At 45.5% G+C, this 18,382-nt stretch overlaps 1 protein-coding gene across 2 annotated transcripts in view; it reads right to left on the minus strand.

The window, feature by feature from the left end:
- The window catches only part of LCBK2 (Diacylglycerol kinase family protein), a 146,203-nt gene that overhangs the window by 21,459 nt on the left and 106,362 nt on the right, over window positions 1-18,382 (minus strand). For both annotated transcript variants that reach the window (XM_086782134.1, XM_086782133.1), the window contains 4 exons: window positions 13,789-13,865; window positions 12,532-12,585; window positions 12,302-12,361; window positions 11,795-11,872 (listed from right to left, as the gene is read on the minus strand). In XM_086782134.1, coding sequence (XP_086638260.1) covers window positions 11,795-11,872; window positions 12,302-12,361; window positions 12,532-12,585; window positions 13,789-13,865 — 269 coding nt within the window. The remainder of the gene's footprint in view (window positions 1-11,794; window positions 11,873-12,301; window positions 12,362-12,531; window positions 12,586-13,788; window positions 13,866-18,382) is intronic.

Raw genomic sequence — 18,382 nt, forward strand, 5'->3', positions numbered from 1 at the left:
GCCTCCCCGTGTAATGAAGTCAACCACCTCATCAATGTATAACCCAAATAGCGTGGGGGAAAGTGGGCATCCTTGCTTCACACCAATGGTGCTAGCAATAGTCTCGGACATACCTCCTGGACATCTGACTCCCCAAAAACCTGCTCATATAATGCATAGATGCCCCATGTCATAGCTGCTAGTATGCCAAGAGACTGCAGGCGCTGAAAGAGCCTCTCTCGTGGTACTGTGTCAAATGCCTTGCGGAAATCCACAAAGCAGCAATAGAGCTTTCTCTTCCTCACTCTGGCCTGATCAATCATACATCTCAAAGTGAATACATGGTCAGTGGTAGAGAAAGCTCTCCTGAAGCTTGCCTGCCCTGATGAGCGTAAACCTGCTCACTCTAGCATATAAGCTAAGCTCTTGCTCCAGCACTGCACCATAGAGTTTGGCCAGCACGTGGCGAACCATAACCGTCCTGTAGTTGCTCGGATCGAGCATATCCCCTGTTTTGTGAATCGGCACAATGGTGTGCATCGTCCACTCTGCAGGCAAACCCTCTGCTAGTGCCATGTTAAACAGGTGTGCAAGAAAAGGAGCTAAAGAATCTACTGCACATATGAGATGCTCACCCTGCAGGCCCATATGGTCGGCGGCCCATCCATGTTGTAGGCGGCGGATAGCTTCCTGTACCATCGAGTGGGTAAAGAAGCTAGCTATGGTAGGTCGAGGCTCCTGTGGCTGAGGTATAGGTGGCTGCTGTGGGGCATGGTATAGACCCTCTGCATATGTGTGCCATGTCTGTGGGTCTGCAATAGGTGTCGGGGTCCGGGGCTCTCTGAAGTGCCGCCATGAGACAGGGCTATCTCTACTCATGAAGAAATGAAAGATCTCTAGCTCCTGTATCTCTGCGAAGGCCCGCCTTTTGCGGCGAGTAAGTCTCCTCATCTCTCTCCTCGACTCCTGCTCTGTGATGGCTCCCAAGGCTCTCTGTATGCGGAGCCGTGAGTATAGGGCTCTGCACTCGTCATCGTAACATCTGTTCTGGGGCATCATCCCAGGTCTCACAGGCTCTCCTGAGTGTACACGACGTGGGAAGCTCTGTAATGCAGCCGTGTGTAGGAGTGATGCCAGCTGGGCTGTAATGGTATCCATAGATGCCAGGGGATCCATGAGTAGGAGCCCATCCTCTACTCTGCCAGTGTATATGTCTGCCATGTCATGTGTGAAGTAGATGGTAGTGTGTGGCGTCGGTATGTGGGGGGCTGGTGATACTGGTGATCTGGCTAGTGAAAACGCCAAGTATGTATGATTTGCCCCAATAGGACGAGGTGGAATGGAGAATGAGGTGACAAGCTGTGATGCCTCCAAAGACCCCATAATGTAGTCTACCACCGTGCCTCCGGTCCGTGTATGACCCCCATGTGGGAAGCATGTCAGCCCTCCTGATCCCGGCCACTGTAGCATCCCGTTATAAATAACGAGATGATGCCTGGCTCCCAACTCTAGTAACTAGTCCCCATAATGTCCTCTGTCTGGACCAGTGTCCTCTGATGCCCGACTAGCCCCTATCTCCTCTGGATCCACAGGGTGGAGGATCTCCATGTCATCATAGTCATACACCTCACACTGTCTGCTCTGTGTGTGGACATTGAAGTCGCCCGTAAGAAATACTTCCCCTAGTGTAGAATAATGCATAATCTCCTCTGACAGACAAGTGTATGGCGAGGCTCCTGTCTCCTCCTCCTGTGGCATGTCCTCTGTAATGACATAGGAGGATCCTGATGGAGAGAAGTAACATAGAGCTATGTATATAACCCTGTCCTATGAGAGCTGTAAGCTAATCCACATGTATCTGGCCTCTGGATCCTGTGCTACCACTCTCAGTCTCCCCTCTGTAGCTCCCGTCTGAATAGGACTGCTACTCCCCCCGACCCTCTCGAGGTACCCTGGCTTGTGGTCCTCCTGTATGCTGACTCCCACTGGAATCCCTCTACTCGAGGTAGCCCTCTCTCTGGGCTCTGATGTGTCTCTGTCAGAAGTATGATGTCTCTCCCCACCATAACATGCTCCAGTCGTCCAAGCTGCACCCATAGTGAACCATTACAGTTCCATACTGCCATGTGTATCTCTGTCAGTGGCCTGGTCTGTGTCCCATAGGCCCCAAACCGCTAATCCATGAGCCGGCCATCAATGATGACCTGACCATCTCGATAGAAGGCCTTCTTGCCTTCTCTGCTCGCGTGTAAGACTCGTGGCATGCAAGTTCTCCTATGCTCAAGCTGCATCCTCGTGAGAAATGAAATGAAATGAAATGTTATATTAACGTCTTCAAAAGGCCATAATGACCTATGAGACCAAAAGTTACATCATGGTGGATCTGATACAATGTCTGGATAAAAAAACCCAGAAAATGAAAAATAAAGATGATACTACAGGCACCTAGAAAATGAAACTGGAAATGGAAGGTAAACAGAAACCCTTATAGGGTGTGAATATAGTGAGGGGGGGGGTACGCTATGGAGGTGAGTGGAATATAGTGAGGGGATACAATATCATGTGGGACGGAGGGGTACACTATGGAGGTGCCTCCATCTCATAATATGTGCCGCATTGGACGCTGGCGGATCTCCTCAATATCCTCCATGGTGAGTACTCTGACTGGACGTCTCCCATGCCGTGCTAGTATGGTCCTGATCCTCTGTTGTAGTCTCCGCCGGTGTCGAGATGGGCCTCTCATCTTGGGGCGCCTGGACCGCCCCAGCTCTATAGCCCGATCAATCAGTGTACCTCTGGTGCGGCTGTACTCTGGGGCTAGCTGCAATGCCTGCTGACCTAACTGCTCAATCTCTGGTCGAAAGAAGTCTGTAATCTGCCTCTGTAGGTGTCTCTCCCTCTCTGATCCCCTCCCTCTCAGGAGACCCTCTCTATGTCTACGCAGCTCCAGCAAGTACAATCCAAGGCATCTCTGATCCTGGTATCTCATGACTCTAGAAAGTGGTCCAAAGCCCCCTCTGAACAGGCAGTGGAAACGGCCTCGTATCTCATAATATACTGGACAGTGACATATGTAATGTAACTCTGTCTCTGGCTCCATCTGGCACAGCTGACAAATCCTGGCCTCAGCTGGTACTCCTCTGAATCTGCCAGTCTCAATCTCTAGCTGGTGTGAGGATGTGCGCATCTGACCAATAGCACACCGTACCCCATGAGAAATATGAGTATCCATGTAGCTGGGTCTAATCACAAACCCATCCTCCGTGAGCTGGAGAAGATGATCTCTATAGAAAGAGATCTTCGTACCAAGCTCGTGTGTCGGCTGTATCCATGTCCTCCTAGTGTCCAGCTGAGTCAAGTCCTGTCTGATAAGCCTGGTAATCTCTGCCCGTGTGAGAGAGAGGGAGGGTGCATCCAGGGAGTACTGAAATGGAGGTAGCCTGTCCATACTAAAGCCATGCAGTTGGAACCAATCTGTCATCTGTGCATACCAACATGATCCGTCTCCCTGTGATGCCAACTGTCGTGAAGACTCCAGGGCTAAGCGAGCATATCTGTCTCTAGGGAGAGCCCAAGTGCTATGTATAAAGGAGACTGATCGAGTGAGTGCCTCTACTACCAATGGGGGGGCAGCCATCTCTGCACGGATAATATCATGTGGTACGGAGGCCTTGGCCCTAATCATCCGGGAAATCATAGAAACCAAGGGCCTCTCCATACGTCTCCATCCATCAGTGCTACCAGCTCGGCTGTGGTGATCCACTGAGGGTCCCCATATCTCCACTCCATACAGCATGGCTGAAGTGACCAAAGTGTCAAAGAGCCAGAGCTTTGTTCGAGGTTCCTGAAACTGAACCTGCGAACACATCCTCTCTAGCCTCCCCAATGCTGCATAAGCTCTGGTCAATCTGGTCTCCGCTGCTCTCCTCAAGGAAAATAGTGGGCCACTAAAAACCACACCAAGGTAAGTATATGCATCTGTATACTCCACTGTCTCCTGACCATATGTAAAGGTGGGCATTGACCTCCTGACCCACTGTGCTGTGGTGTTAAACACCATCACCTTGGTTTTACCAAGGTTAACAGACAATCCACTGTCCTCTGCAAACATGTGCAATGCATCCAAATGACGCTGCATCCCCTCTGGAGAATCTGAGATCAGCACAATATCATCAGCATACAATAACAGCGGAATCCATGTCCCTGCTAGCTGTGCTCCTCTGTCACCCTCCCGCTCTACATAGTCCGAAACCTCATCCACATACATCCCAAATAAGGTGGGGGAAAGGGGGCAGCCCTGTTTCACCCCAATAGTGGAGTGAACCATCTCAGATATACCCTGGGTAGTACGTACCTGCCCCACAACTGTCTTGTATAAAGCCATGATTCCCCAAATCAGCTCTGTGGGCACTCCCATCTCCTGTAGTCTACGCATCAGCCTGGCTCTCGGTACTGAGAGAGAGAGAGAGAGAGAGAGAGAGAGATGAAATGAAATGAAATGATATATTAACGTCCTCAAAAGGCCAAAGTGACCTGAGAGAGAGAGAGAGAGAGAGAGAGAGAGAGAGAGAGAGTTGCGAGAAAGAAAGAAAGCTATATTAACGTCTACTAGAGGCCGAACTCGACCTATGAGACAGATCAATGTACAATAGTCAATGTCTTCTGGATGTCCAGAAAAAAAAAGGACAAAATTAACATGAAATAAACTATGAAAGTACTAAGCTATTGGGGGGGTGTGATGGATGGAGCACTACTGCTAGAGGCTCAATATGCAACCTATACACGGAGAGAGAGAGAGAGAGAGAGAGAAATGAAATGAAATGAAATGTTATATTAACGTCTTCAAAAGGCCATAATGACCTATGAGACCAAAAGTTACATCATGGTGGATCTGATACAATGTCTGGATAAAAAAACCCAGAAAATGAAAAATAAAGATGATACTACTGGCACCTAGAAAATGAAACTGGAACTGGAATATAGCGAGGGGGGGGTACGCTATGGAGGTGAGTGGAGTATAGTGAGAGGATACAATATCATGTGGGACGGAGGGGTACACTATGGAGGTGCCTCCATCTCATAATATGTGCCGCATCGGACACTGGCGGATCTCCTCAATATCCTCTGTGGTCAGCACCTTGACTGGGTGTCCCGCATGCCTCGCAAGAATAATCCGAATCTGCCGCTGCAACCTCCGTCTATGCTGGGATGCCCCCCTCCGTAGTCGTGGGCGTCTGGACCACCCAAGCTCAATCGCACGATCAATCAGTGTACCCCTGGTGTGGGCGGTATCCATGTCCTGCTGCTGCTGTGGTCCATCTGGCGCAGTGATGGCTGGACTAAAGAAATCTGTAATGTGCCTCTGAGTCTGGCTCTCTGTGCGCCTAAGCAGGCTATCTCTATGTCTCCGCAGCTCAAGCAAGAACAATCCCAAACACCTCTGGTCCTGGTATCCCATGACTCTGGAAAGTGGTCCAAAACCCTCTCTGAATAAACAGTGGAAACGACCACGTATCTCATAGTATGCAGTACAATGGCATATATAATGCAGCTCTGTCTCTGGCTCCCCATGGCATACTCGGCATATCCTGGCCTCAGCTGGTATACCTCTATATCGGCCAATCTCAATCTCAAGCTGGTGTGAGGATGTGCGAATCTGACCAATAGCACATCGTACTGCATGAGACAAGTGTACATCCATGTAACTGGGTCTGATCACAAAACCATCTGCTGTGAGCTGAAGAAAATGCTCTCTGTAGAAAGCCATCTTCGTGCCCAGCTCCACAGTCGGCTGTATCCATGTCCTCCTAATGTCCAGCTGAACTAAATCCTGACGGATGAGTCTGGTAATCTCTGTCCGTGTGAGAGTGAGAGAGGGTGCCTCCAGAGAATACTGGAAGGGAGGCAATCTGTCCATGCTAAAACCATGTGAGTGAGAGAGTTGCGCAAGTGCAAGAGGGAGAAAGAGAGAGGTTGGCCTGTGCGAGGGGGAGAGAGAAATGAAATGAAATGAAATGATATATTAACGTCTTCAAAAGGCCAAAATGACCTATGAGACCAAAAAGGTTACAACAATTGGTGGATCTGATACAATGTCTGTGTAAGGAAAGCTATGAAATGAAATGAAATGAAATGAAATGAAATGATATATTAACGTCTTCAAAAGGCCAAAATGACCTATGAGACCAAAAAGGTTACAACAATTGGTGGATCTGATACAATGTCTCTGTAAGGAAAGCTAAAAACAACTAAACAACTAACTGAAACTGAAACAACTATGAGGAAAAGTACGGTACCAAGAGCTCCTAATGGATAACATCTGGGAGGAAAACTCCAGCAACAAAGGTAAGCATCATACACATCACTATCCAAAGATGTCTCTCATCGGTCGTCGATGGCGGATATCCTCAATGTCCTCCATGGTGAGTACTCTGACTGGACGTCTCCCATGCCGTGCTAGTATGGTCCTGATCCTCTGTTGTAGTCTCCGCCGATGTCGAGATGGGCCTCTCATCTTGGGGCGCCTGGACCGCCCCAGCTCTATAGCCCGATCAATCAGTGTACCTCTGGTGCGGCTGTACTCTGGGGCTAGCTGCAATGCCTGCTGACCTGACTCCTCAATCTCTGGTCGAAAGAAGTCTGTAATCTGCCTCTGTAGGTGTCTCTCCCTCTCTGATCCCCTCCCTCTCAGGAGACCCCCTCTATGTCTACGCAGCTCCAGCAAGTACAATCCGAGGCATCTCTGATCCTGGTATCTCATGACTCTAGAAAGAGAGAGAGAAAGAGAGAGAGAGAGACTTAAGCGAGCATGACCAGCACGACCAGAGAAGCGGCGAAGCCCAACACGACCAGCCCACGAGCGCCCACCGTCGAAGAAATGAAATGAAAATGAAATGAAATGATATATTAACGTCTTTAAAAGGCCAAAATGACCTATGAGACCAAAAAGGTTACAACAATTGGTGGATCTGATACAATGTCTGTGTAAGGAAAGCTAAAAACAACTACACAACTAACTGAAACTGAAACAAAACAACTATGAGGAAAAGTACGGTACTAGGAGCTCCTAATGGATAACATCTGGGAAGAAAACTCCAGCAACAAAGGTAAGCATCATACACCTCACTATCCAAAGATGTCTCTCATCAGTCGATGGCGGATATCCTCAATGTCCTCCATGGTGAGTACTCTGACTGGACGTCTCCCATGCCGTGCTAGTATGGTCCTGATCCTCTGTTATAGTCTCCGTCGGTGTCGAGAGAGCCGCACGCACGTAAGAAACAGAAGAAAAAAAACGTGATGTTGACGTGCGTTCGCCCTTCAATTTTTAACCTACATTAATCAAACTCCCACGTTCACTAACGTTTGGAACGTTTCAAATGTTTGGATCCTAGCCAAACTGTGTTTGGATGCAACCTTGGGAATGATCGAGCACATCCCTGGTAAGCATAACCCAATTGCAGATGCTCTTAGTGGAAAGACCAGTATCTAGACCATGCAGGAGTACCATTCTCGAAATCGCTGGAAGCGACTTGGATAGCATGAAAGATCAATATGTCAATTCAGTAGAGTTTGGTACGTATAGTTTGGCCCTCGATTCTGAGCTTGGCCATTATTCCGTACAGAATGGTTGGTTGTTCTACAAGAACCGCCTCTGTGTCATTCGGGAAAAGCGAGTCACTCTTCTCCATGGTGCCCATGACTCCTTAGTTGGAGGTGATAGAGGTATCAACAATACCCTCGAGAAATTGGAATGGTTCTTTTATTGGCCAAAAATGAGGCGTGATGTTTATTCACATCTTCAAGCCTATAAGATTTGTCAAAAAGTCAAGGTTCCACATACGAAAAATATCGGTTTACTTCAACCTTTACCTATCCTCGATGGACTTTTTATCGACATTTCTATGGACTTTATAAGGCCTCTACCAGCATCCACCGCATCTCGCAACACTCAGTGTTTTACCATTTAGTAAGTTCTGCATGCTAATCCCATGCAAGCATACGGCCACAGTCGAGGATGTCGCCCACCTTTTTCTCGAATTTTGGTATTGGAAGGCATTATTCGAGAACTTTGGAACCAAGTTACAATTGTCTAGTGCATTCCATCCACAGACAAACGGCTAGACAAAAATCTAGAACCAATTGGCCTTTGATGTTCTCAAGTCATACTGTCATGACCAGCAGTCCAAATGGGAACATTTTCTTCCATTGGTCCAAGCCATCTTAAATGATACTCATTCATCCACTGTCGGACGTACTACGTATGAGGCAGTCTTTGGTCGGCGTTTCTCTTCTCTTTTGATGAGAATGGTCTCTCCATCTCTTGAGGCTAACAAAATGACGAAAACGTTCTCTGAAAGTATTGAGTAAGTTAAAGACCACTTGACCAAAGCCCACGAAGCTAATAATAGCAGACAAGCAAATAAGTATAGACGTGATTTCCACTTTAAGGAAGGAGATTGGGTCTATTTGCGTATAATGAAACAAAGATTGAAACAAGTGGACAAACGTTGTCCCAAGCTTTCTTTCCATCGTTTTGGACCTTTTCCTATAGTTAAGAAGCTAAGTGATGTCTCCATGAAGTTGAAGTTGCCATGATGCATAATGTTTTCCATGTTTCTTGGTTGAAACCATATATTGGACCAGAAGCTTTTGATGTTTCAGATAAACAGCAGCCAGACGTGATTGACGAAGAAGAAGTCATTGAGCCTGTGCAGATCCTTCTTCATTGTTGGAAGTATGGTTCTGGTCGAAGACTACGTCAACTCTAAACGAAGTTTCGAGAAATACCCACGAAGCAACTTGGCTAGACGAAGGTTTCTTTTAAAAGAACCCCGAGTTATTAGCGGACTACTTGGAAGCCATGAACGTGCCGCCCAGCTAAGCAAGAGAGAATGTCACATGCACTCTGCACTGTAGTGCATGGTCACAAGATGACTCATCATCAGTGCATCATTGTACAGCAATAGGACCCTTTAGGATATGATATTGTCGTATGCCGTGGCCCCATTGTAATCCCCAATCCACGATATGTCAGGCACGAGCTACGTAGGTCATTCCTTACCCTTAGAGTGTCAGTCAGTCAGTCAGTCAATCAAGTCCCTTAACCCACCTTAAGAGAATCATTCACCCACCTTAAGAGAATCATTCATGCATGTAGAAGTCAGTAGAAGCTTTAGGGTTTGCATTAGAAAGCATTCTGCATTTGCATAGCATTCATTCCATGTGCATGTAAACCCTTGCATAAGCCTTAGAGCTTTATTTCACCATTTATCCATTATTATCATCTAGTTGGTAGCATTTGATGCTAAGTCGACCAGCTTATTTCCATTAAAATCAGCATATATCACATATACTAGTCATGTAGCTACAGTCGGCCAGCTTTGTAGCCAACCGACCAGCCACCTAACTCCATATAAATAGTAAGCATTTATTTCCATCATTCATCCATCCTAACTCCATGATGGAAATAAATAGTAAGCATTTATTTCCATCATTCATCCATCATCGATTATTCAGCAATTGGATCATCGCTGCTTGAAGCGCGCACACATTCAGCCAGCATAAAACGCAGCACCATCAGCCCAAGGAAGAAGCGCTTCAGTCCACGCGTTTCTCAGAGCCCTACAGCAGATTTTAGCGTTCAGATGCTTCATCCTTTTCTCCATCCTCCTGGGTGAAGGTAAACACAGCATATTCAGTCATTCCCCTTGCATATTCACAACCTAGAACAGCCCTTCCTCAGCCACAGTTTGCAATCTTCCTAAAGCCCCTTCTTGGAAGAGTGCATTGGCTTCGAGATTGGACGTCATTGGTGCTTCTACAGCAATGTACAGCCCGACTCTTGGTCTTCCGAAGGTCTTGCATTTGGCTTATCCATAGTCCAAAGTCAGTAATTCTCTTCAAAGTAATAAAGCAAATACTCCTAGCAATAGGAGGGGGACCTTCAACGGGTAATTTGGGACCCAATAAGGTGTACAAGTCTCTATCTCTCTCTCTCATCTCTTAAAAGTATGAAGTGATAAAGTGGATTGCTAAAGACTCACGAAACTCGGGATAAAGAAGGCGGTGTGAGACTTTGTGTGACAAGATTCTACATCCACGCATGATTCCGCAGCATGTTACAACAACTTAGATCTCAATGAGATCTATGCACAAATCTGATATGCCTGCTGATTATGATGATGCGGCTGATGTAGACTATTTGTCATGTGATGGAGATGCATTCTGATGATGAATGCTGATGCTACTAACTGAAGGCCATGCGTAGGTGCTGTAGATGCTGCCTTGATGCTGATGAAGATCTACTACTGTGGAGCCTCCAATGATAGAAACGCACAGCCGAGCCCCTTTGGTTGATGTTGCGTGTGTATAAGCTGCAATTTTTAGACAGCTCTAACTGAACCATCTAAACGTTTTGTCATTTCATCGTTTCAAAGGGTTTTGTTTTGTTTTGTTTCGTCTCTCTTGGATGAAACGGAGAGATTTCAAAGTGATACTTGTTATGTAAATATAAGTCTATAGCATAGAAAGTGTCAAAAGGTAAGAAATTGGGCATGTAGTGGAGAAATTGCAAAAAATCTTGACCCCTAAGTGTGTAAATAGTGGAGATTGAAGAGCTGAATGAGAAATAGGGAAAATTTTGACTTTTCGCTTTGGTTTTGGACCCAAAAAAGCCTTCAAAAAAAATTCCCCTAAAAAACCAAGTTGGCCGAAAAGAAGTTTCACCTTGTTTCGAAATGTTTCGGCATTGAAATGCTTCATAGGTTTTGTAGGGGACGAAACGGGTTTGCATGTCACTATGGGGTTCTTAAGTGGATTATCGGGTGTACCTCTACACTCTCTCTCCTCCCCTTGTCTCTCTTCCATCTCTGTGATTTGAATTCAGCAAGCACTGTAAGTACGCCAATTAAGTTCTTCCGCTATGCCATATGCAACACGCACTCCCGGGCGTTCAACAATAAACCAGCTCTTGAGTGAAAATTACACCAGTGGATGGGCCTTTCCATCGATATATACAGCAATGGACTCTCTGGAGCATTCCCTTACGTATCTTTAAAACAGCAAATATATAGGCAAGAGCGCCCACGGCAGCTTGGTTGGAGGAGAACACACCAGGAAGCACACAGCAGCGGCAGGCTAGCCAAGCAATAATGGCACACCCAAGTTGGGTAGCAGCTGGCTAGGGGCAGCGGTGGTGAACGGGCGGAAGGAGAGCAGCTGGGTAGCAAATGGGCAAATCAGAGATGGCATGAATGAGGGGGAATTGTAATTAGGACGACAGCTACTTTCCTACGCTATTCCTCTAATAAAAGAACAATTTCCATTTCTTCCAAACTTCATCTAAGCTATGATTTGAAGAAATGCTTTTTTTCTGCAACTTTACATCTATGAGGTTTTTACCAGCGGCCTGCTATTCTCAGGGGTTATTGACAGGTCTACCCCATCACACATTATGAGCAGGTCACAGACAGTCTTTGTTACTCAATATAAAAGTGGTGGTCTCTCAAAGAAGGTACATGCATGATGCATGCAATCTTAGGTACTTGAAATCTGGTTCACAAAGACCTCAATTAGTTAGCTCTCTTAGTTAGCACTAAAAACCAAGTGTAATCATTATTTCAATCAGCTTGGACCCTTTGGATATATGCCACAGCAGCAGAAAACTGTTGGCAAACTTAGCAGTAAATGACATTGGCCTGTGAGATTTGAGGTGTATTTTGTAACTATCTTAACCTTTTAATGTTAAACCATTTTTCCTTAAAACTTCCAGAAACCATCAACATGATAGTGCAGTTTGTGTTGGAACACATACCCCAAGGGCTGTTCTTGGTAAGCCTGCACCATCTTTCCATTCCACAAGTTTTCCGTCTTCAAAAAATCCATTTACAACCTGGCCACTCCACAGAAAAACCAATTTCACGTGGCAATATTTTCTTCACAAAAAGCATGAAATAAACTGCAAATCCAGGCCAACTTGTCTTTGGCGCAAGAAAAACATCGCCACTCTATATTTTGTGCACTGAATCAGCCTATGGAGGGAAGCAACTATCCGTGGATTAGGTATAGACAACAATAGTGTAGCCAAGGAATAATAAACATGGAAATTTGATTGAGCCCCTACATACACTGTTGAGAGTTCAGACAATGTAGAAAATTCACAACGATGGACAACTCAGATTTCTTAGGCCCAGGAAGCAAGCCATGCATGCCATTCTTACAAAAAAACTGAACAAAAACTCATGATGTTCAACTAACATTCAAACAGAAGGCTCCAAAACATGAATTTTACAGCATCTGAGGGTAGCTTGTGTTAATAAACCTCATGAAGAGTGCCATCACCTCCCACCGCAACCACAGCATAGGCTCCATTTCTAATGGCCTGAAAATGTAAAAACAGGTCAGTAAGACAGATACAACCTGGTAGAAAGAGCATTATTCTTCAGCATGATTCTAGGTAAATAACATGAAGCATGATTCTAGGTAAATAACATGAAGCACTTGAGTGTAAGGCATGCACTAAAGCCCACATCAAGTAGTTCGTTGTTTTACCTCTCTTGCAATCTCTACCGCATGTAATGGACCTGAAGTGAGAGCTTCCTGCACCTGTATGATAGAAAATGTAAATTCAATGATGGTTGCAGCACAAATATTAGTATTTATTTACTTAAGATTTGGCGATGTAAGAAAGCAGAAAATAGTCAGTCTTACATGTTTATGATCTTTAGACTTCACTTGAAAGTTGAAACTTCGCATCTTAGAGTTTATGCTTTGAAGTTTCTAAAAGTTTCAAGCTTTCAAACTCATTATTCAATTCATGTTTGTTGAATTATTTTTGGTTATCTATGTGTATCGGTTTTTAGAATTCTTAAAAAAATAGTATTTTGATTTTTCGAAATGTATGATGGCTTTTTGGTGAACGACATCGGTTTTTAAAATTCTTTAAAAAATAGTAGTATTTTGATTTTTCAAAGTGTATGATGGCTTTTTGGTGAACGACAAAATGTTTCTAGGCGAAACCTTAAAACAAAACATTTTTTTCTTGTGATTATGATAGGCCCTTGGGGACCTTCCATTATTTTCCCCAATGACAAAAAGTCCTTTTTGGAGTTCCACAAGATTGTAATGGCCAACAAGGCATAACAAAGAAGGTATGCTCTTTGCCCATCAGCATCCTTCTCGATATAGTGCTCATCAGTGGCTGCAACTACAGGTTACAACGTGCTATCCAACTAAGCTAAGAGACTTAACATCAGCTCCTAGTGAAGAATACACTACTGATCAAACGCCACATTGTCGATGATTTAGCTAGGAGAGATGTATCTGAAATATCAAGTCCCCTTTCTTCTTTGGCCAAAGCACATGACTTTCTACTAAGGTCATCTTCCCATCCAAGTTAGCCCCTCAAAGGAAAGAATGGGGAATAGCTCTCAGTGTCTGTATTCCTAGTCCTGTAAGCTAGAAAGTATTGAAAAAGATTTGCATCCCTGCCAATAGCATCTATGTCCCCTGCTATCTCAATCCTTACACCCTCCCCTCCATCAATTTCTTCCTTTTGTTATTTATTATCATCACAAAGCTGATATGCATCATGTGGCAACCAATGCTTTTCAACTAGCAGCAAAGAATATGTACTCACAAAATCAGCTCAATCACACTTTTCCAATAGACAAAAAGTATACTTCATTTTTTCAAACGATCAGAGACTTAGCAAGGAATGTTTCAAATTAGATAAATCAGACAAGATCAAGTTAAAAATTAGATACCTAGCTAAGCTGCTCTTACATTAAGACAAACAAAAACTCTTACCTTGCAATCTTTATTGAGCCGAGCAGTTAGTTTTGGAAACAAGCTTTTCCATTCCCTACCAGTGTGGCCATTTGCACCTGCATTGCAATTAGCTTCTTCAATAGCCACTCTTCATTTCTTCATGTAGCTGACATGAAAGGTGTTAAGAGAGGAAAATGAGAGCTACAAACCAACATTACAATGATGGCGGTTACTTGTCCAAGTTTCAATAAAGTATGTAGAAAAAAGTTAACAAATATTTTGTTTAAAAATCATTTTCTCTCCTATGACACACATGCCAGATATATCCTTCCTAAGTTGACGTACATTGCATATCCCTTCATAAAAGTGGAATATATCCCACCTTACAAATTGAGAGAAGTTCAACAAACATGCATGGCAAAGAACTTTCTCAACAAACAAGACAAAACATAGATGAAAGAGTTTAGCATTTGATTATTAAATTTGTTGGCACCAGTGTGAAATGTACCCATAAACATTTTACAACCTTACGAGCATAAGGAAGGCTTATCCAAGAGGGATATTAAAGGACTCGTCCTAGAGAGATAAGTTTATTTTAACAACCTTGCAAGTGCAAGGAAGACTTGTCCCAATGGTGGGGCAAGAGAGTTAACAACACTTTGAAAGATAGGTTTTTTTATCCTTTGTAGAAGAGCTCTTTACTTTGGCCAGGTCATCTAGTGGAATGCCTTGTTTTCCAGTGCGTTGCATGTGCAACAATTTACGGGCCTAAGGACACTCACAAAAAAGCATAAACACTCGTGCACCTTTGAGAGTTGTGCGGTTGGTAACGCTGAAGTCGGCTAGGCATTCCAAGAGGGTTACCTCAAGTCAGCAACTTTTTGTGTTTTTGTGTCCAGGAAAGCAATCAGCCAGATGGCCTAGATGCCATGGGCCTCTAAAAATGCATCATCTCTCTCCCATGTGCAAATATGTCAATAGATAGGATTTTTGGCGTTGCTAAAGGCCTTAGGCAACAAGAATATTGTATCTTTTTGTACTGAAATTACAGCACTTCTCTCTCCTGGTATAAATATACAGACAAGAGATGACTGCTAACACCCCCTCTCAGCTCTTGGATGTGGAACCAACCCCAATGAGCTGGAGTGCCGTAGTAGCATAGCTTGAGGTAGAGACTTCGTGAAGAGGTCCGCCGCATTGTCCTCCGTCGAACAATAAAGAAGCAAGAAGTCACCAACCAAGATCTTCTCACGAACAAAGTGATATTGTATCTCTATGTGCTTGGTCCGGGCATGGAAGACCAGGTTCCGAGCAACCTCTGCAGCCACCCAACCTCGCAAGCAGCACCACAAGCAACCGAGTACTCCGCCTCTATCGATGACAAGGCAATAGTTGGCTGCCTCTTGAGTCTTGTTGCTCCATGAAACCGCTCCTGAGCCGAGGGAAAAACTGTAGCCTAATGTGGATCCCCTCGTGTTTGGATCTCCTCCCCAATTTGAGTCACTCCAACCTTGGCGTCTAACTCCATCCATCAATCCCCCTCCTGTGTAAAAGTGTCCAAGATCGTTCGTACCCTTCAGATACCGCAAGATCCGCAATCCTGTGTCCCAATGAGACTTCAACGGCGTCTGCATGAATGAGCTCAACAGCCCCACAGAAAAGATCAAGTCCAATCTGGTGTTCAACAACGAGATCAATGAACCAACCAGCTTTCGGTATAGAGAGGCATCAACTGGCTCTCACAAGGATCATTCACTGTAAGCTTCGTGTTCGGGTCCATCGGCGACGTGATAGGCTTGCAGTTCTCCATCCCAAAGGCCTCAAGCAACTCATGGACATACTGCTGCTGAGAGACAAAGAACCCCTCTGGGTCTGCAAGATCTCCAATCCCAAGAAGAAATGGAGTAAGCCTAAATCGGTCATCTCAAACTCTTTTGACAAGGTAGCCTTCATCACTGCAATGTGCTCCATATGACCGCCGGTGAGAATGAGGTCATCCACATAAAGGATGATCAGCGTGACCATGCCGCGTTCCTGAAAGAGATATAGGTTGGGATCTGCAATCGATCTCTAAAATCCAGCGCGTAGAAAGAAGGAATCAATCTTCTGATTCCAAGCCCTGGGAGCCTGTTTAAGACCATAAAACGCCTTTCGTAACCTGTAAACCATCCCTTTTGATCTTGGAACCTCAAAGCCTAGAGATTGCTCAACATACACCTCCTCCTGCAGGTCACCATTAAGGAACGTAGATTTAACATCCATCTGATATACGGGCCATCGCTGAGAAGAAGCAAGGTCAAGAACGGTCCGAATCGTGGTCATCCTCGCTGTTGGTGCAAAGGTGTCCACTGAGTCGATGCCAGGCCGCTAAGCATAACCCTTAGCCACAAGTCTGGCTTTGTGTTTGTCCACTGACCCATCTGACGTATACTTGGTCTTAAAGACCCACTTGACACCAATGACACACCATTTCGACAACCTCGATACCAACTCCCAAGTGTTATTCTTCTCAATGGCATCCAGTTCCACCTGCATGGCTTTCCTCCAAGTATCCTGTGCAAGGGCTTCCTTGAGGGAAGTGGACTCTTTGTCTCGCATGATACGAGACATCAAAGCATAGTTTACCTGTAAAAACTCCACTCAATGACTTTTATCACGGACTCTGTGCAATCTTCGAGGTCCATCCTCTGTGGTCCATTCAGAGGGAAGCTCCGTGACACCTGACTCCCGAAGGGTGTCCACCAACCACCTGGGTACTCGAACAGAACGCGGAGCCTCGTGCTGCTGCGGGGGCTCATCTCCAACCGCGGGCTCAACCTCCTCAACTGATTGAGGCTGTCGAGATGGAACAATCACCTGGGAATCATAATCAGAATCATCTAGGTCTCCAAGAAGTGGCGGCTCATCAACAGTGGAAGTTGAAACATGCTCGTCAAAAACAACATCTTTGTTGACAACAACCTCATTCCGCTCCGGGTCATACAACCTGTATCCTTTGGAAAGAGAGTTATATCCCACAAAGACAAGCTTCTGGGACTTCAGGTCAAGCTTTCCCCTCCACTTCTTTGGAATGTGAACATAGGCATCACTCCCAAACACACGGAAATGGGAGACATCTGGTTTCCTGCCAAAATAAGCCTCAAAGGGAGTCATGTTCGGTACTGAAGTCGTCGGAGACCGGTGGACAGCTGTAGCCACAGCCGTGGACGAGGAAGATCACGATGCTCCAACATCGTCCTCGCCATCTCGGAGTGTCGAGATCTTCACGTGCTTCTCAGCCATCTCAAGTAAATCTACCATTGCAGGGGTGTGACTGAAAAGGGAGGGTGGGTGGGAAAAAATGAAGAACTAAACCTGCAAGTGGCTGTCCAATAACAAGGCCCGCCTTTTGCTTGCTTCTCCTCTTCCCATACGGCCCAAAACAGTCCTCCAATCAGCAACACAAACAACCTCCCTCTTGCTCACACAGTTCCCAAGATCTTCCAAGAGCCTAGAGCTCTGATACCATGTCAGAATATGTAGCGGAGATGAAAGAACGGACTGTGGCATTGACACGATCCCATAACAGTGCATGTGCCTGTGCCTCCCGTTCCTTCCGAATAGAGGGTGACTCCCCTAACGCCGGTCGTGGAACCCCAACAACAATGAAATCAACCAAGTCATAAGACACCAAAACAAATTCCATCATTACCTTCCATATGCCGTAGTTGTTCCCGTCCAACTGACGGTCCACCGGGAACGTGGGGAGTGTCGCGATCTTCACGTGCTTCTGTCACCACTTCTCTGGCAAACGTCTGGAATGATGTCATGATTGAATACATGTGGAAGGCCTCCATGGAAGGATTGGTATCGTGGTGTGAGTTCCTGGCATGATTTATGAACTCATGGAAGGGTGGTAACCCTGGTGAGTGACTCTGGACTCATGGAAGGGTAGTTACCTTGGTGAGTACTTTTTGGTCCTGTGTGGACGGCACCTGTGAACGGGCTAGTTGGATGTTGTAAGTTGGGAGATTTCATCCACTATGTTTGTGCACTAGCATATGTATGTGAGTTGCACATGCATGGATGACTTGTTTTTGATGCCTGGAGATTGCTTGGTATTTTGCCTGTGAATGTCCACGGGCACCGGGGATGGACAACCCGTGGATACGCGTGTGCACACCTGTTTGGGACTCATATGGTTTCCTTATGTGTTTTGCAGGTGGTAAGTGTGCACACTTAACCCAATTTATTCATTATTTCATGTTACAAAGGTTTATTGGGTGCAAGGTTCACATTCACTTAAAGTGTGGGCGGACACACTTATAATTTTATAAGTGAATTCACATCAAGGTGGACTATTTTTAATGAACCAAGGCCAAATATGAGAGATGGGCACCCGAGCACTTCCAAAAAGCTCCACGAGTTGCTATTCTGGGTGTGGGAGGGCCAAAGTGGCAAGCCCTGACTTGTAGAGCACTCATCTGGAAGTCGTGGGCTGTTAGGAGCTATTTGGACAGAAAAAACAGCAAGTTTACTCATACGCATGAGCTACAGGTGGAATACATGAGAAGTACAAGGGTCCCAGGGCTGGCTGCTATTTCTCTCTCTACAGGGCAACAGGGCTGCAGGCTGATTGATTTGGCTCCAAGAG

Source organism: Cibotium barometz, chromosome 44 (genome assembly GCF_041138505.1).
Source record: "Cibotium barometz isolate CiBa-2024 chromosome 44, ASM4113850v1, whole genome shotgun sequence".
Classification (NCBI taxonomy): Eukaryota; Viridiplantae; Streptophyta; class Polypodiopsida; order Cyatheales; family Cibotiaceae; genus Cibotium; species Cibotium barometz.